The sequence below is a fragment of the Bison bison genome, unplaced genomic scaffold, assembly GCF_000754665.1.
Source record: "Bison bison bison isolate TAMUID 2011002044 unplaced genomic scaffold, Bison_UMD1.0 scf7180017864301, whole genome shotgun sequence".
NCBI classification, from domain to species: Eukaryota; Metazoa; Chordata; class Mammalia; order Artiodactyla; family Bovidae; genus Bison; species Bison bison.
Genome location: NW_011494873.1, coordinates 364,593 through 383,694, shown reverse-complemented (window position 1 = coordinate 383,694; position 19,102 = coordinate 364,593). Strand labels below are relative to the sequence as shown.

General features: G+C 54.4%; 1 protein-coding gene and 1 pseudogene across 2 annotated transcripts in view; one reads left to right on the top strand and one right to left on the bottom strand.

Annotated features, from left to right (window-relative positions):
- Positions 1-19,102, bottom strand: part of FGF18 (fibroblast growth factor 18) — a 36,681-nt gene that overhangs the window by 5,901 nt on the left and 11,678 nt on the right. The window contains exons 4-5 of the mRNA XM_010851304.1: positions 14,396-14,576; positions 1,628-1,734 (exon numbers count right to left, since the gene is read on the bottom strand). Coding sequence (XP_010849606.1) covers positions 1,628-1,734; positions 14,396-14,576 — 288 coding nt within the window. The remainder of the gene's footprint in view (positions 1-1,627; positions 1,735-14,395; positions 14,577-19,102) is intronic.
- Positions 3,913-4,374, top strand: LOC104996894 (annotated as a pseudogene). The gene has a single exon (XR_826258.1). The product of XR_826258.1 is annotated as a 40S ribosomal protein S15a pseudogene (transcript).

Sequence of the window (19,102 nt, the reverse complement as noted above, 5' to 3'; positions counted from 1 at the left end):
GGGGAGGGAGGGGCACGCGGGCACTGGGCACGGCCCCTCCTTTAAACAGGGGAAAAAAGGGGGGTGAGGGGAGAAAGGCGAGCCCACAACTGCAAGCAGGTTCGGCCTGGGAGGCGGCCCAGGCGGGCAGGAGAACAAAGCGCCCGACGCGGGGCTGGCCGCGCCGCCGCAGGAAACGCACAGCCAGGCCAGGGGACCCGGCGCCCGGCCCGCCTGCCGCCCCTGCCCCGGACCCCTCGCTGGCCGGCCGGCCGGCCGCGGACAGACGCGGTGAGTGAGTCCGCGGAAAGTGAATCACTAATTAAAACCACTCCTAGGCATCCCGGGGCGCGCTACGGATTACTATTCTGTTGCTCTTTGAGAAGCTCCAGCTGGAATCCTTGCCTTCTAAATTGGGCTTTGAAGCCCGCCAAGCTCTAGCCCGTGACCTGGGAAGAGTGCCCGGACACGGCCAAGCCTCAGCTTTTTCATCTATGAAATGGGAATGGTGGAAGTCTGTTCTTCCCCGACCCACCTTATGGTATTATTTTGAAGCATTTTTTGCTTAGTGCCTGGCAGAAAGTAGGTGCTCAATTAACAGAGGCTATTGGTACCCTTGTTATTAACAAATAATCAGAGACACTCTCCTGGCTCAGGTCTCTGGCCTGTCATCCTCTCCCCAGGATATGGAGGGGAGGGGGGAAGAGGGATAAGAATTGGGGGATTCTGGGAGTCAAAGCCATGGCTTAAACAGAAACTGAAGTCATGCTTCCTTCCCCCACCCTAACAAGGTGTAATAAATGCAGGTCGTCACAGAGGGCCTTGCCTCAAGGAGAAGAAGCCATCCTCTTTGGAATCTGGGTCTACCCTCTACCCTCCACTCCAACTGGCCAGCAGAAGCCACCCCCTCATTATACAAGTTGGACAGGGGGTGAGTAGGGTCCCTGCAGAGAGAAGGGAACTTGGAGCATGAATCCACTATAGAGCTACTGCCTGTAACACCTTCCACAGGAGCACCCAAAGGAAGCAAGTGTGTGAACTTCACAAACAAGGACACTCCGGCCAAAAGGGGCAGCAGCATCAAAATGCAGCATCAGTGGAGGCTCAGAATCCCTGGCACGTGGGTCCACCCCACCCATATCCTACCCCCGCCCTAATATGTTACATGCCTGTTCCAAAGTAATAAAACCTTTCTGAAATGCTAGAATCACAAGGCCGAAGAGGCTGCTGGGTTCCAGAGGTGTGGCTGTGGGGAGTCATAAACCCCCTGTGATTATTAAAACAGCGCTGCAGCCCCAGGCCCTGGCCCGCTGGTTCCCTGCTGCCAGACGTCAGGTACATTCAGACTGGGAGCCTCAGACCCCCTGGGGGCTCTCCCACTGCCAAGCAAGCCAGAGCGCCACGTCCACTAGGAGAGATCGGGGCCCCATGTGCTCCCCAAAGTCACAGCCACAATCTGGCAGGCTACAGGTGAGGGGACAGAGAAGTGGGGGTGATGAAGAGATCTCACAATGGGGATCTCTGTCTCACACACACATACACATTCATGGGACCTCTTTCCCGTTTAGGGCTGATGGGGCCCAGGAGGCACTGCTCCAGCTGCCCTGGGTTGCTGGGGGACCCACCCAAGTCCCAGACCACCACTTACCTTCCCCACAAGCTTGCCTTTCCGGTTCATACACAGGTAGAACTCCGTCTCCTTGCCCTTGATCCGGACTTGACTACCGAAGGTATCTGTCTCCACTAGGAGCTGGGCTTCGAAAGGCAGAAGGAGAACAAGACACATTTTTTTACCAGGGCAGTGGCTGGCCTGGAGACTCAGCAACATGACCCCTGACCATGACCTTGCCCTTGGACCTCCCACTGCCCCCAGAATCAAGTATGGGGGCGGGGGTTGCTTCCCACAGGTCTCTCTGGAGCATGTGCCCCTCAGGCAGGGAGAAAGGCTCTCTGACACCTGTTCCCAACTTCTGGACTCTCTGGACTCCACTGGGGACCCAGATCGCTCCTGGTGCTAAATACCAGTGTGACTTCTCCTGCCCTCATCACCCACCTTCCCCTGCCCCTCAATTCCCTTCCCCAATTCAGGACACACAACCACACAAATAACCCCAAAGAAGAGCAGTCTCTGGACTGAAAGGTCAGACATTCAGATGCCTATGAGCTCACACAGGCATTACAATGTGCACGTGCGCGCGCGCACACACACACACACACACACACGCACACAATACATACACATGCGTCTTGCCTTGTGGAATGCTAAGCTACTTCCTCCAAAATTTAGGTCAGAAGCCCCTTCCTCCAGGGCAAACATCTGGGTGTCCCCTTCCTGATGGGGATATGAGAGAGGGAGTGCCCTGGCCACTTGAAATGGGGAAACGTCTGGAAAGGGTAATTCAAGGCCCCAGGGAAAGGAGGCTATCAGTATAATATTTCACTTTCCTCAGTCAAAGCCATTAAGACTTGGGGACTTCCCTAGCGGTTCGGTGGTTAACACTCCATGCTTCCAATGAGGGGGCTACGGGTTCAATCCCTGGTTGGGGAACTAAGATCCCACATGTCACATGCCACACAGTGTGGATAGGAAAAAAAAGGCCACCAAGGCTAAAGGATAACTAACTCTCAGGAGCCCGGAAGTCCCAATCAGAACCCAGTACCCTCTGGTCTGGAATGGGAGACCTCATGTTAAATCCCCATACTCCACAAAAACATGGGGTGTCCAGATGATCCTGGATGGGGTAGTCAGAGCTGACCCCCAAAGCCTGACTGAACAAGAACATCTAGTGGCCGAAGGGTGACTGTCTCTTGATTAGGCATACTGTAAGACCCCTCCCTGTCCCTTGGCCACTTCACATTTTCTCCCTGGTAGGATGCTGTGTGACTTTGGCAGGTCACATGCCCTCTCTGAATTTGAATCCCAGAGCCTGGATTTCCCTACCACCTCCATCCCCCTTCTTTGCCTCTGACTCCCCATTCTCACCCTCCCTCCCCTGACCCTTTGCTTCCCAACACCTGCCCCTCCCTCACCCACAAAATTTTAATTTCAGTGACAAGGGACTTGCTTCTCCATAACAAAATCATAGTTCTAAATACAGTATCCTTGGAGCCACAAACAGTGTACCTCAGTGCCCCTAAAATACAAGAGGTATGATTTTAATAAAAAAAATTTTTAAATATATACCCTGGTGCCCTGCTGTGAAAATTAAAACCATCTGGAACTCAGGATTTCCAATAATTAATCTAGCCCTCCTTTGACACCACTACTAATTAAAATGTGATACCCACCTTTCCAAGGAAAAAAAGAAGAATTTACATAAAATTTAAAGATCTAACAAGAATTTAGTAATTCTAGGAACAAAGGTGGGGGCACATTCTTCTCTCTACCTTCCCCCACCCCTAGTAAACACTGAGTTGAGAATATTAGTGAACACCCTTCATGCTCCCTGCTTCCCTAAATCCAAACTCCCTGTAACTCTCTTGTTAGCTTAGTCCCTGGGAACCAAGGGTCAATCACCACAGCACTTCTGAGACTTGCTTTCAGCATCTCCTCACAAACTCAGGCCCCACCTGGGATGGGGGTTGTTAGGGGTCAGGAGAGTCCCCGACCCCCAGGAGCTTCTGACAAAGGCAGCGTGTGTAAGGGGAAAGTTGAGAGCTTTGAAATGCACATGTATGGATAGGACTCCCTAGCTCCACTTGCCAGTGTGTGCCCCTGGGCCTCAGTTTCTTAATCTGTAAAATGGGGGTGGTTGCCCCTCATCTTTAACAGCCAATGTGAGGGTTAAATAAAATGATGCTGTTCTCAGAGGCTGGGTAGGAGAAACTCAGTAACTGTTCCTTAAGTTTCTTGATAACTGCAAAATAAACCCATTTACCCAAAAAAAAAAACCCCAAAAAGTAGTGGAAAAGAAATCTGGTATGGCTCTTTCCGCCATCTTTCCGTGCCGCCAGAATGGTGCGCATGAATGTCCTGGCCAATGCTCTCAAGAGTATCAACAATACCGAAAAGAGAGGCAAACGCCGGGTCCTTATTAGGCCGTGCTCCAAAGTCATCGTCAGGTTTCTAACAGTGATGATGAAGCATGGTTACATTGGCGAATTTGAAATCATTGATGATCACAGGGCTGGGAAAATTGTTGTGAACCTCACAGGCAGGCTAAATAAGTGTGGAGTGATCAGCCCTAGATTTGATGTGCAACTCAAAGATCTAGAAAAATGGCAGAATAACCTGCTCCCATCCCGTCAGTTTGGTTTCATTGTACTGACAACCTCAGCTGGCATCATGGACCATGAAGAAGCAAGACGAAAACATACAGGAGGGAAAATCCTTGGATTCTTTTTCTAGGGATGTAATACATACAAATAAAATGCCTCAGAGGACTCTGATGCTTCCTTAAAAAAAAAAAAAGAAAGAAAGAAATCTGGTATGTATAAAAAGGCAGAGGGGAAGCAGAACTTGCTTCCCCAAGGCAGGCCTTCTGTCCTGAACTTTCTCAGCATCCTCCAGGGTCTCCGGTACCCCACACTGTGAGTGCATCAGAAAATGCCTTAGGCAGGGATTTACAGAGCCTTACCATCCTGGAGGGGTGACCTGGAGTAAGCCACACACCCTATCTGAGCCCCTAGTTTCCTTACCTATGCAATAGGAGTGGGGCCTGACTGTTCTGATTGTCTCTGGGATGGGAGAGGGGTAGGGATTGGAAATCATAAAAAGCGGGTGAGGCCACAGGGCTGAGGCCAGGCAGCCCCAAGCACATCCGAGAGGACTCTGTCTGCCCTCTCCCGGCTCCAGCCTGGGGCCCTGTCTTCAGAACACCTCTGCACCCTGGATCCAACTCCCCTGTGACCCTGCCAAAGTCACACATCCCCCGTAAGGTTAGGTACCTTCATCCCCCTTTTACAGGGTAGGAAACTGAGGTTCATAGAAGCAACCCTTCCCAGGTTGGGGGGGTGGGGGCGGGCTGACATCCAGTCTGGCTGGCTCTCTTCCTGTTGGGGCCTGGGTCCCAGAGGAGGGCCCCCAGCTCCAGGGAGACTTGGCTTAAAACACAGCCCCCGCTTCTCATTAGCCACAGCCCATCTGAGGAAGCCCTGGCCTCTGCGTGAGCCACCCAGGGGCCTGGGGCTGGGGCTGGACGGCACCCCACCCCCGCCAGCCCAGCTGCCCCCACCCCAGCAAGGGGATGGTCTGCACCAGCCGCTGCGCCCTGGGGAGCCAGAAGTCTGTTCTTCCCCGACCGTAGCAAGCCACGGAGTGACCTAGACTCCACTCAGCACATGACATAATGAGGAGGGAGCCAGGCCAAGATTATGTAAAGTCTTTGGGGAGTAATAGCAGCAGCAGTTCTCAGAAAAAGAGAAAGAGAGACTCCACCCACCCAGACCAGGTTTGCCCCGGAGCCTGCCTGGTCCTCAGCATCACACTTCCCCGTCTCATGACCCAAGACCTAAGCCCACAAGACGCACCTCTCAGGAGCCAGAAAACTCGTCTCCACTCAGTTTGATTCTCAGGTCGGTCCCAGGCCAGGCAGGAGGCATCAATGATATCATCTTGCCACTCACCAGCCTGGCATCCCCTCCTCCACTCTCTGCTACGCTTGCCCCCAGCAGTCTCTCCTCTACAGATCAGCCAGAAGGATACTTACAAAATGCACAGAGAACTGTGCCTCTCCCCTGCTAAAGCCTCCTATGGAACTCCATGCGTGCGTGCTCAGTCGTGTCCCACTCTTTGCAGCCCCAGGGACTGCAGCCCACCAGGCTCCTCTCTCCATGGGATTTTCCAGGCAAGAATACTAGAATGGATTGTCATTTCCTCCTCCAGGGGCTCTTCCCGACCCAGGGATCAAAACCGTGTCTCTCGCATTGCCAGGCGGATTCTTCACCACTGTGCCACCTCACTAACAATCCAGACTCTGCAAGGGGACCCCTAAGAGGCACCCGGTCTGGCCGCTACTGTCCGCCCCCGTCTCCCACTCTCCCTCACAGTCCTCCAGCCACAAAAGACTCCTTGCTCCTCCTGCTCTGACTCACCCAGCACACTCCTGCCTCAGGGCCTTCTGCCTGGCGATCGCTTTGCCCAGAGTTTCCCACAGCGGCTCCTCATCTCCTAGATTGACATCTCAACTCAGATGTCACCTCCTCAGAGAGGAGGCTACAGTCCATGGGGTCACAAAAAGCCAGACATGACTGAGCGACTAACACTCTCACACACTATTCATACTTACCTCATCAAGCCCTTTATATACTTACTAAAGTTAACTTATTGGTCATTTACCATAAGCCAAGTGTAGGCTAGGTGCCGGAAACCACAGTGGTGGATGAGACTGGTAAGGGCCTGCCCTCATGGAGCTTACCTTCTGGTGGACAGAGACAGACACAGAAAAGGTAGCAAATATGAGGAGACCACTTGGAGGAGAGCTTGGAGGAGAATGGAGCAGGGGATGGCAGGAGCTGGACTGGGAGGGTGGTGTGACCAGGGAAGGAGGTGACATCTCAGGTCCCGTGCAGTGCAAGCAGATTCTTTACCATCTGGGCCCCAGGGAAGCCCCAAGTATGCATAATGCCATTTAAAAGTTAAAGCAAACAAGATTCAGGGCGGTAAAGAGACTTGCTCAAGGGCATACAGCTGGTAAAAGCAGAGTAGAAGTTCAAATTCAGTGTCTGATCCCACGATCAATGCCTTTAGCAACTCTGCTCCCCACCAGTGTTACTCCTGCCTCTCACTAGAACTCTGAGCTCCCCCACTAACCCACCCCCAGCCTCAGAGTTACTATCAGATATTCTGACAAAGGGAGAATGTCCTATCCCTCTCTGGGCCAGGACTAGATGACTTCCTTTCAGTACTGCCCCTCTGGGAAGCAACGGTAACTTATATTTATTTACAGCCTATCAGATGTTGGTCACCATTCTACCCTATACACGTTATCTCAGTCCTTATGACAATCCCAGGAGATTAGAACTATTTTTTTTATTTCCCCATTTTACAGGTGAGAAAATGGAGCCCCAAGATCACACAGTGGTGGAGTTAAAACCCAGGCAGGCTAACCTAGAAGTCTGGGTCTTAGCCTGTCTCCCCCTTAGGTCAAACTTTTCCTCCATGGCAGTCCCTTTCCTGGGGAAGTTAGTGAACGAACAAGGAGGGTCTCTGCCTTGACTTCACCTTCCTGGGGCAGAAGTCTGTGGGTCGAGACGCCCAAAGAGCCAAAGGTTGGGGCCCATCCCTCGGCAGCTCCATTTCCAAATGACCTCGAGGCAGGGAAGGGTACCAGCAGTCACCCTGAGGAAGATAGCTTCTAGCTGATTCTGGGAGATGGCCCATAGGAGCACCCAAGTCTGGGTTCAAGCCACAGCCAGAGAGGCAGCAAATGGCTTCTGATCTCATTCTGACCAGAAGGAGAGTCTGTATGCGCCAGGAGCCAAGCGACTGAGGGATCTCTCCTGCAGAGGAGGCCACAGAGTCAGTCTCGGCTCAGAGCAGGAGCCCAGCGCCTGCCCATACAGGCCAGGAGCTTGAAGAGCCCAATCCCTTCTCCAGCATCCAGATAGGAACGCAGAAAAGGAAAAAGAGAAAGTGGAATAAAAAGGAGCTGGAGAGAAAGCCCTTTCTATTAAAAAAAAAACAAAAAGCTGTCTTTTTCTCCCAGTTTTGTTGAAATGCATGGAGTAACAATGATGGTTTTAAAAAGCTAATACTTATTTGAGCATTTACCATCCATCAGGCACTGTGCTTAGAGTCTGAATATGGAAAGTCTCATTAGATCCTCACAACAACCTTATGAGGTAGGAACTATTACGCCCATTTTACTGATGAAGAAACTGAGGCTCTGAGCAGAGCTTCAGAGGTTACTTGCCAAAGTCATTCAGTAGGACCAGGATTTGAACACAGGCAGAGTAACTCCAGAGCTGGTCTGACACAGAGAGAGAAATTCTGATTCAGGCAGAGCAGGACAGACACCAGGCAGGCTGGCGACGGCAGAGAGATGAGAAGTGACTTTGGTAGGTGGATGGATTGACTGATTCCAGAGTGATTTCCCAGCTGGGCTTCCCTGCGGGCGATCCAGGACCTCTTTTGGAAGCCTTTTGTTTGGAAGGGTTGGAAACAGCAGGGAAAGACAGAGATCCAGAGAGACATACACAGAGGGACACAGGAGACCCAGAAAAACGGAACTGGAGGACACCAGGCAGGAGACTTGGTTTCCTTCCCCCTCTCCCACAGGTTTCAGAGTTAAACCTCCAAGACCTGAGAAAGCAAGCAGGGAGCCGGGAGCCGATGAGAGGCTGGGCAGAGCAGCGCCCCCGGGCCTGCACAGGGTGCCCCGCCGCCGCTGGCTGCTGCAGTGCCAGGGCAGGTGCCGCGGGCCCCTCTCCAGGAATCACCCTCCGGCAAGGAAACATCCTTGCCACAGAAGGCACTGGGAGGTCACACTGAACCAGTACCCCCTTCCTCCCCTCTGAACCAGGTGGAGGGGAAGGGAAAGAAGCGGGGCAGGAGGAAGGATTCCTCTCTGGAGAGGTTTCAGTATCATTATTCACACACACACACACGCACACACGTTATGGTTTTTCTCCAAAGGTGCCCATGGCTCCCCTTCTCCTAAAGTCACCCAAGGAGGCTCGCAGGCCATGTGGGTTTGCCAGAAAGGAAGAGGGAGAGAATCAATAGGATCGATCAGGAGCTATATTTAATCCTAGCTGTAGCTCTCATGTGGCTGGTTGAGATGCAGAGTCACCAAGGTGTGGGTGGCCACTCCTCACTGAGGACAGAAGTCGTGGGACATAAGCTCAGAGGGCAGGGGTATTAGACGGATATATTAATGCTCCTTCCAGCTGGGATCATCTCTCAGAAAAGCTGGTTCTGTTGCTCATGGTATCCTGGCTGCAAGATGCAAGGCTGGCTGGAAGGGAGGACAGGAGAGGAGAATGAGGGGACCACCGATTCCCCAAGTACCTACACTGTGCCAGGCGCTTGCCCCAGAGGAGTGGTCTCATCCACACTCCTGGAGGCTCACGGGTCACCCATGCACTCACTGGCTCAAACATGTATTGCACACTGGTTTGTGGTTGGCTGTGTGCAAGGGGGATGCTTCCCAGGTGGCTCTGTGGTAAAGCATCCGCCTGCAATATGGGAGACGTGGCTTCCATTCCTGGGTCGGGAAGATCCCCTGGAGAAGGAAATGGCAACCCACTCCAGTATTCTTGCCTGGAGAATCCCATGGACAGAGGAGCCTGGCGGGCTACAGTCCATGGGGTTGCAAAGAGTCTGACATGACGGAGCGACTAACACAGTTTCACTGCGCAAGGGATACAGTGAGGACAGTAGACAGAAGCCACCTGGCCTCAGAGTGTGCACTGGAGCAGGAGACACGGAGAGCGAATAACTACACACGCAGCAGAACCACAGGCAGCAATAAGTGCTAGGAAGAGAAACACAGGCACACGAGGACACAGACAGGAATTCTCTGATAAGGTGACGACTGAATGAACGAGGTGAGGGAGCAAACGCCATGGGAACATCTGGAAGAAGGGCAGCCCCAGGCTGAGGGCCCAGCAAAGGCCCTTAACTGCAGACACGTGGCACATGCGAGGGGCAGCAGGAAGCTGGGGCTGGATCGGAGCCAGCAAGGACTGGGGTGATGGAGCCTGTGGTCAGGGAGGAGCCAGGTCAGGCCTTCCTGCTGAGGGTGTGGATTTCTAAACAACATGACCACCTTTGAATGAGTGACCGAGGCTCACATTTTGGACCACAGTATGGAGAATGGACTATGAGGTGTCAAACTCAGAGAGAAGGGGGTCACTGCTGCCTTGCCCACACCAGCCAGCCCAAAGGACCTGGCTCCTCGCTCAAGCCCAGCCCTGCAGTAGGTACCAGGAGGAGGGAAACGGGGACCAGAGGGCCCCCGCCCACTTCCATCACCCACTCGGCAAAAGTCCTGCAAGACCCCACATGCTTTCCCAGATGAGTCACGCATGTCAGCCCCTGACTGGGCTCTGTGCTGCCCCGTAATTATTTTAGTCACTCATCCAGGAACCTTTAAAGGGGGCCTGCTTTCTGCCAGGCCATGTAGTAGACACGAGGACAGGAAGAAAGGTCACTGCTTTCAAGGAGCTCACATTCTTGGAGGGGAGTAGGGGAACTCAGGAAGGCTGCCCAGTGGGGCAGAGCCCGTGCTGAGCAGGCTGAGTCCCCGTGACCCTGGGCAGCGGTGACACAGCTGGAAGCACTGATCCCTGCCAAGCTGGAGCCAATCCACAGCGTACCAACTCCACGCCCTGTCCTCTGCCACCCTGCAATGCAGGGAGGGGGTGGGAAGGGCCCGAGGGACACAGAGAGCAAGAGGCCCTGGCTCTTAGAGTCAGCCCCTAGGAAGGAGCAGGGGCTTTGGAGCTCGTTGAAGGCTAAGACCAGGTAGTCTCACTCACGGCCGTACTGCCACCCGAGTGAGGGAGGGACCCAGGTGTGAACCGAGAGACCAGACCACACCCAACAGAAGGGTCCAAATACGCTTCCATCTGAGACAACCAGCAGAGCACGGCCAGCCCCCGCTGCTGCTTGGAGCCACACTGCGGGAGCCTCTTCTATCTGCAGCAGACGTGCCAGGGCCCACTGAGGGGAGAGAGGCAGCACCCCTTCCGGAAGCCCATGAACCGTTCCCCGGAGGGGAGCCTTCACCCGAGCCCACAACGGCATCCCCCTGCCCCCAGACAACCATACTGAGTGTTCTGGCTTAAATAATCGTAACATCTTTGAGCAGAAGATACCCTTTCATTTCAACAACCCCATTTTATAAAAGAATAAATGGGCTCAGAAAGGCTAACTCCCACCTAAGGCCTCCAGCTCCTAAGTGGTGGCGCTGAGATTGCAGTTCCCTCCGATTCCAGAGTCCACATGCTCACCCTCTCAGAAGACCACCTCCCTGGCTTTCACAGGCCCTCCAGAGGCCTTCTCAGGGCTGCTCTGAGTACTGTCTGTCCTGGGAGTCCGGTCTCCTGCAAAGCCTACGGCTGATTCATGGTGATGTATGGCAGACGCCAACACACTATTGTAAAGCAATTAACCTCCAATTAAAAACAAATTTTAAAAAAGAAAACTTGGGCGTTTGAGGTGTTTTTTCTTAATCAGGTGGAAAAGCCACCTTTATCACATGAAAGTAGGCAACCACAAGCCTTACAGAAGCAAAGTGGCTCCTACACCACCGTAACCAACGCTGGGGCTCCTACCCTTCCCTGCGGGCTGGCTCAGCTGACCCCGGGTGCTCCTCTGCGAAGTCTCAGGTCGCACGACCCAGCAGTCCTGCTTCCTGCAGCTAGTGTGCCTTGACGCCTCCACGTTCCAGCTTAAGGGCATCGACCTTGGAGGCAGCGGGGCCTTCTCATCTTTGCTTGGCTGGTGAAGGAACTCAGCCCAGAGCCAGCCAAACATGCTTGCCCCGGGCACTGGAGGCTGCTCAGTGACAGAGCTGCCACTAGAACCCAGGGGTCCTGTCTCCTGACGACTGGCCGGACTGAGGTGACCAGGACCAAAGGCAGGAAGGGTTGGGACTGACACAATAACCCTAGGTGGGCAGGACGGCGCTTGCCGAGTTCCTGGCTGGCCAGGCGTCACCACACGACCTATGTCACTAGCCCCCGGCCCGCATACTTCTCCCTCCAGAGCGGAACCCAAAGCTATGAAAGCCCCGCATTCCTGGAACAGCCACGCTTGGGGCCTCCGGTGCTCTGGGAGAGTTTCAGGGAGCCATGGGGAGACCCTCCTGCAGAACAGCCTGGTGTAGAAGCCCGGCTCATCTGTGAGGATTTCACCAAAGACTGCTCACTGCGGTAAAGCTGCCCAAGAGCTCTGGGGTAGGCGTCCACGCAAAGGGAGGCCAGCGTCTTGCACCTGCCTAAGGGGTCTAGCACCTCAGGATGCCATCGAATCTGAGATTCTGAGTGTTTCAGAGACTCCAATCTGAGATTCCGAGGGTCTGCAGGGATCCCAGATTCCACGCATTTATAGGGATTGTTTATAATTGGTGTTTGCTGGAACTCCCAGACTCTATTCTAACTGTGTATGAATGCAAGTCTCAGAAGACACCATCCTTTCAGCTGGACGGAGCCCTGAGGAGGAGAGAGCAGGTTCTGTGACATCCTGGGCCGCCTGGCCTGACTGAGGACCACTGGCTACCCCTCCCCCACAGGCAGGACAGGCTAATGTAGCCCCATCCTCCTCCTCGACCTGGCCACATAAATCACCCTCCCAATAATATTTGTATTGATTATCTAGATTGGAAGCCTCAATTGGCTCCATTGTCTCACTTCCTCTCTCAGGGCTCACAGATGGGGTCCCAGCCCCTCATCTGCGTTACTAATGCGACATTTAAATGGAGCAGTCTCGGCGGCCAGCAAGGCCCCTTGCTGCCCTGGGTGCTGGGAGACTGCAGGAGTGATAAACATGTTCCTTGACAGAATCATTAAATCTAGACTTTGTGGAGCTGGAGGAGAAGCCAGGATGGGCAAGGCCCTGTGTACAGCAGGTGTGGGCCCCCAGCACCTCCAGGCTACTTGTCAGACACCCAGAGTTCAGGCCAGACCCTCCACATCAACACGAGCCTTTCAACAAGACCTCTCAGCGATTCGGGTGCACACGAATGTTTAAGAGGCGAGGCGAGTCCATCCCTTGTAATGCACAGAAGGGAGACCGCTGAGCCCCACAGATGCTCAGGCCACACTGGTGAGACCACTGAGCCTCAGGTTCAGGTGGAGGAAACAAGAGGGCAAGTGGCTTCTGGAGAGAGGGGCCGGCCATTGCCTACCTCCTCTCCCTCCCGAGCTCCGGACCCCGATCTCAGAGCCTGGACAGATGGCTCAGACCAGAGCCTGACCCCCCTGTACTCTCCCAGCCTGGAGGGGCCAGAGAGAACTCCGGGGACTCCCCAGGAGGCCACCTCCCTCCCGCCTCAGCCAGCCAGCTGCCCCTTCCCTGGCAGCAACTGGACGGCAGATCCCAGGGAAAACCAGCACCTGGGTCTGCCCAGCACAGCCAGGCGTCCACAGAGTGGGGGGAGCATAGAGCCGAGGCTGCAGAGAGGCGGCCAGCAGAGGGCCTGGGAGAGGTGGGGAGGAGGGCGAGGACCCTGGTCAGAGGGAGGGAAGCAGGGAGAGAGCCTGAGATGATGGGGATGGGGGAGACAGAGTGATGGACAGGAGCAGCCAGGGGGAGGGGGGTGGACTCAAGAGACAGAGATGCCAGATGAAAGGAGAAGCAGCCAGACCGAGAAAGGAAGCAGGGGGAAGAGAGAGGAGGGAGACGAGGCAGTAACGAACGATGGGGCAGGAGAGGGAGGAGGCAGCTGGCCTGGAGGAGCCGGAGCCCAGCACGGCCCAGCCCGGCCGGCCAGCCCAGCCCCCAGTGACAGCGCAGCTGCCAGACTCGGGCCCACCACGAGGTCAGTCCTGCCCCGGGGCACAGGGAGAATAAATGGTGTCCAAGATAAAGAGATCCAAGAAATTATTTGTCTTGTTGTCATGTCTTGACTGCAATGGGCAGGGACCGGCGGGCAGGCAGAGCCTCGTCTCAGAACAGCCCAGGCTGGCAGGCGCGGCCGCCCACAGCCCCCGGGTCCGTGGCTGGGACCTGGGACATCTTCCAGAACCCGGGCCCGGGAAGGTAGGAAGCGGTGAGGGCGCGGTCGGCACTCACTCAGGGGCCGGGTGGGAGGAGTCTTGGGTGCCTCCCTCACGGCTGAGGATCTCTGCGGGCTAGGGGCCTGTGGACGGAAGGGAGTCGGGGTACTTCACTCCTTCCGGCCCCCTGCAGAGGCAGCCTGGGGCAGGTGACGGTTTCTGAACACCTCAGGGGAGCTGGGTCGTTCCAGGGTCAAAGGCAGGTCAAGGGCAGCCCCAGGTGGTATGAGCATCCATGTTTCATAAGACAGCAAACTTGAGCCCACAGAGCACACACGCACATACCTCTCCACGCAAATACGTACACTCTCACACACATATGCACGCATGCACACACACGCTCGCACCAGGCCGATGTCCATCACCACCACAAACCTCCAAAAAGCATTCCCCAGAGGCTCCCACCCAAGCATCTGAACGTGGACAGGTGAAATGACACTTGGGGAGCAGCAGCAACCTGTTAGACGCCAGCCCCAGGCAAGCCACAGTCACCCATGACAGCTCATATCTATGGGGCATTGACCAGCAAGAGTAGGCTTTACTCATGTCTTCAGTTACTACTCCCAACAAGGCTCTCAGGGATGTGCTTCTGCATCCCTGTTCCACAGATGAGAAAACTGAGGCCCAGAAAGACTCAGCACTGGGGGCAGGACCACACAGCCAGGATCTGGGAGCGCTGGGATTCGAACCTGAGGTCTTGGCGAGCAGGAAGGATGTGCACACAGTGGGAAAGGAAGGGGCCGACACTTACCATACTTGTCCCCATCCTCGCCGCGGGCACTGATCCTGCGGCCCAGGACCTGGATGTGCTTCCCGCTGGTCCGGCTGTAGAGCTGGTACAGCCGCAGCTGCTTGCGGCTCACATCGTCCCGAGCCCGCGTCTGGTTCTCCACGTGGATGCGGAAGTCCACGTTCTCCTCGGCCGCCAGCACCTGGGCGGGGAAAGGGGTGACAGTGAGCCACCCTGGAAGCCCAGACCCCCTGCGTGCAGGAGCCAGTTCACAGCAGAGAGCGAGGGCCTCCATGATGGCAGCTCTGGGCCAAGCGCCAGCACATGCTCGTAACTGCCCTGTTTGTCGTTGCTCCGACGCTCCGTCGTGGCTGACTCTTTGCGACCCCAAGGACTATAATCCATCAGGCTCCTCTGTCCATGGGATTTCCCAGGCAGGAATAGTGGAGTGGGTTGCCATTTCCTTCTCCAGGGGATCTTCCTGACCCAGGGAATCAAACCTGTGTCTCCTACATTGGCAGGTGGATTCTTTATTGCTGAGCCACCAGGGAAGCTCAGTTGCCCTGTTATCCCCCATTTCATAGATGGGGCAACTGAGACTCAGAGAGCTGAGGCAAGTTGTCCGAGGTGGCCCAGCCAGGAAGTTGCAAACCTAAGAATCAGGTCTAGGTCTATTTGAAAACACATTTGTTTGACAGCAAGCAAAGTTTGCTTTCTTTCTGCCACAGCCCCAAATTAAAGTAAGAAATATTGACCAGATTGGCCCATGTGACCTTGAGAACACAGTTTGTTCTGCCTCAGATATCTCCCCAGTAAAAGAGTGGAGCAGAGCCCCCATCCTGACTGCAACCCAGGATGGCCGTGAGGGTAAAGTGAGCCAACGGGAAGTACCAAAATGACCACAGAGATGGGACAGGGATTAGGGGCATGTCATTGCTGTTTAGGTCCTCAGTGGGAAAGGAGAGAGACCTGGCAAGTTGCTTCCCAGGAATGAATGAGCTACACCCCACTGCCACTTCTCCCCCCAGGAGCTGATGCAGGACGGGTTCTCCTCTTCATACTGTAATGGTCCTTATGCTTGGCCCTACCACCAAGCATTTGCCCACACCCCGAACCCCCCGTAGAGAAGCTTTTGCTTAGCATCTCCCATCGAATTCCCTGTACCCTAGAAGTTTAGGGCTTCCCTGTTAGCTCAGATGATAAAGAATCTGCCTGCAATGCAGGAGACCCCAGTTTGATCCTTGGGTCGGGAAGATCCCCAGGAGAAGCAAATGGCAACCCACTCCAGAAGTCTTGCCTGGAGAATTCCATGGACAGACCATGGGGTCACAGAGTCAGACAAGACTGAACGACTGATACTTTGCAGAGATAGCCTATGCATACACACACACATAAAAAAATCCATCCACTTTTATAGGCTTCCCTGGTGGCTCAGTGGTAAAGAATGCTCCTGCCAATGCAGGAGACATGCATTCGATCCCTGGGTCGGGAAGATCTCCTGGAAGAGAAAATGGCCACCCACTCCAGAATTCTTGCCTGAGAAATACGATAGACAGAGGAGCCTGGTGGGTTGCAAACAGTCAGACGTGATTTAGCAACTAAACAACAACTAGAAGTTTAGTTCACGTCTGACCACACTCTCCAGGAATCCACCTCTGGCTGAGCCAACAGTGTCTCTCCCGTCTTCCTTTCCTGAACGTGGTCCAGGTGAGACCTGAACAACTTGCACCCACCTCCTCACCAGCTTTCTGCTTCCACTCTCTCCCGCCTGAAGTCCATCTCCCAGCAAATCCAATCACCTTGTGTAATCCTCTCCTAAACTCTCCAGGGCTTCCCATCAAGCTTAGATTTTTTTTTTGGACTATTTTTTAAAAGACTTTCATTGAATTTGTTATAATATTGCTTCTGTTTTATGTTTTTATTTTTTTGGCTATGAGGCATAGAGGATCTTAGCTCCCTAACTAGGGATGGAACGCTCACCCTCTGCCTTGGAAGGCAAAGCCTTAACCACTGGGCTGCCAGGGAAGTCCCTTCCCATCACATTTTTATAAAGGTCCCCATCGTGGCCTCAAGGCCCTGCAAGATGAGCCCCTGACCACTTTTCCACTTCCATCATCCCCCCAGTTACACTGGCTGCCTGAGTTTGCCTCTGAGCATTCCACACAGAAAACCCAACAGGTGCCTCAGGGCCTTTGCACTTGCTCTTCCCTCTGCTTCACTGCTCTCGCCCAGATTTTTGTCCTCTGGTTCCTCTAATTCACTGGAGTCTCTGCTCAAATGTCACAGCCTGAGACAGGACTTCCGTGACTGCTTCTGGGGCAGCCCCCACTTTAGCCGCTCTTCATCTTTCTACCATGCTTCGTTTTTCTTTCTATTCATCAACCTGACATGACATCTACTTCTCTGGTTTTTGTCTGTCTCCCTGACTTGTTTGCTGCCATATCCCCAGCACTCAGCACAGTAGAAACTCAAACATTTGTCAAATGAATGAATGAATGAACAAGTTAACACTGAAAAGATCTGGGGTCCTGTCATCCCACGTAACATTGAATGAGGTTTCCGTGCGTGCGTGCTAAGTGACTTCAGCCATGTCCGACTCTTTGTGACCCTATGAACTGTAGCCCATCAGGCTCCCCTGTCCACGGGATTCTCCGGGCAAGAATACTGGAATGGGTTGCCATGCCCTTCTCCAGAGATTTTCCCAACCCAGGGATCAAGCTTACATTCTCTTACATCTGCATCGGCAGGCAGGTTTTTTTTTTACCACCAGCGCCACTAGATTTCCCTGTGCCCTGATAATTGTATGCCTGTCCCAGCCCATTAACCAGAAAGCTGAGTAATTCTTGAAGTCCAGACAGCATTCCAGGTTTGTTCTAGGCATGCTAGGCTTTCAGGATCCCATTCCTATGTGAGCAGGACGCCATTCAGCCCATGGAAGAGCTCTTGGAGTCAGGACTGCATGAGCATGTCCTCAGCTGTGGAGCTCCTCAGGGCAGGAGCTGGGTTTTCCTTATCTCTACACCCCAGCCCAGGCTCCCCAGGTGGCTCAGATGGTAAAGAATTTGTCTGTGATGCAGGAGACCTGGGTTCAATCGCTGAGTCAGGAAGATGCCTGGAGAAGGGAATGGCTACCCACTCCAGTATTCTTGCCTGGAGAATTCTATGGACAGAGGAGTTCTGTGGGCTACATTCCATGGGGTCGCAAAGAGTCAGACGCAACTGAGTGACTAACACCCTTACTTGCTCATGCCCAAGCCAAGGTCTCTGTGCCCTGGCTGACCTGTACGCATCCTCCCACCCCAGCCTGAGCCTCGCAGGCACTTCAGCTGAACCACGTCATTTAACCTTCACTATCCTCCTCATGGTGGAAACACTATCCCACATGACACGTGAGGACACTGAGGCTCTGAAGCTGGACCAACACGGGCACAGAGCAGGCCTTGGCAGAGGCAGCCCCAAGTTGTACGGTCCCCAGAGTGCTGTTTTCAGCTCCCCCTTACTGGGCCCCGCCTGCCCCACCAGTGCCGTCGGGAGCAGGACCCAGGTTCAAAACGCAGGGCTAGCCACTCCTGAGCTAGGGGTCCCCAGGCAAGTTACTGAGAGGTGCCAACGATACCCACCTCATGGGCTGCCATGAATAGTTGCCTGGTACAGAGTCAAGTGCTCAGCAGGCACAGATAATTACTGAGGGGGGCCTCCCTGGTGGCCTAGTGGCTGAGACTCACGTTCCCAATACAGGAGGCCTGAGTTTGATCCCTGCTCAGGGAACTAGACCCCACAAGCCGTAACTAAAGATGCCATATGCTGCAGTGAAGACCAAAGATCACCTGTGCCACAACTAAGACCCAGCATAGCCCAGGAAATAGATATTAGAATAAAAAACTACTGGGAGGATACCAGGGATACCTTCAAGAGGCTCTTGGTGAAACCCCGCAGACACAAGAAGGTCACACTCTCACGTCCTTAGGGACAAGGCACTTGAGCTGCTCAGATGACAGTCTGGGAAGATGTCAGTGCTTTTGATCGTCCCTTCAGCCCCAGGACACGGGAATGCTTATCACCCCATTTAGCACATGTGGAAACCAAGGCTCAGAAAACGTGAGTTGGTTGCTCTGAACTGCACTGCCCAGGGGCACAGGGTCTGTTCGCCGGCACACCACGTGTGCACACGATTCACTTGCACGACCTTCAGTGGCCAGCCCATTCAGAGCCAGTTCTCATACCTGGGACCCGCTTCCTGTGACACCCTGGTGCTCAGGGAGGACAGAGCTTGTGTGCCCCCGAGGCCCACACCTGAGGGGCCTGCGGAATGACGTTCCAAGGTGGGCTGGCCCTGTCCCCTCCCCCAGGGCCAGGCCTCCTCCCCTCTTCTCCAGATCTCCTCCTGCTCACAGGAGACCTTATTGACCAGAGGTCAAACCAATCTCCTCACCCCCGGTCCCTGAGGGGCGCTGTCCCGCCCGGAAGCAGCCTCCAGTTAACGATTTTCCTCCTGGCCCACTGGGCAGAGGCGGCCGGCTGACCCAGGGTCAGCAAGGCTATGCGGGGGCCATTCCCAGGGTGTGGGGACAATCCATCTTGCCCAGCTCCCACCATTTGCACCGCACTCTGGGGCCAGGTCAATCCCGAGGGAGGTCACCGGGTGGCCTCCGACATGGAGACAGAGTCTGTCCGTTTGGAAAGGTGGGGAGCGCCCTGGGCTTCCTGGGTGGGACCTCTGGGGGCTGC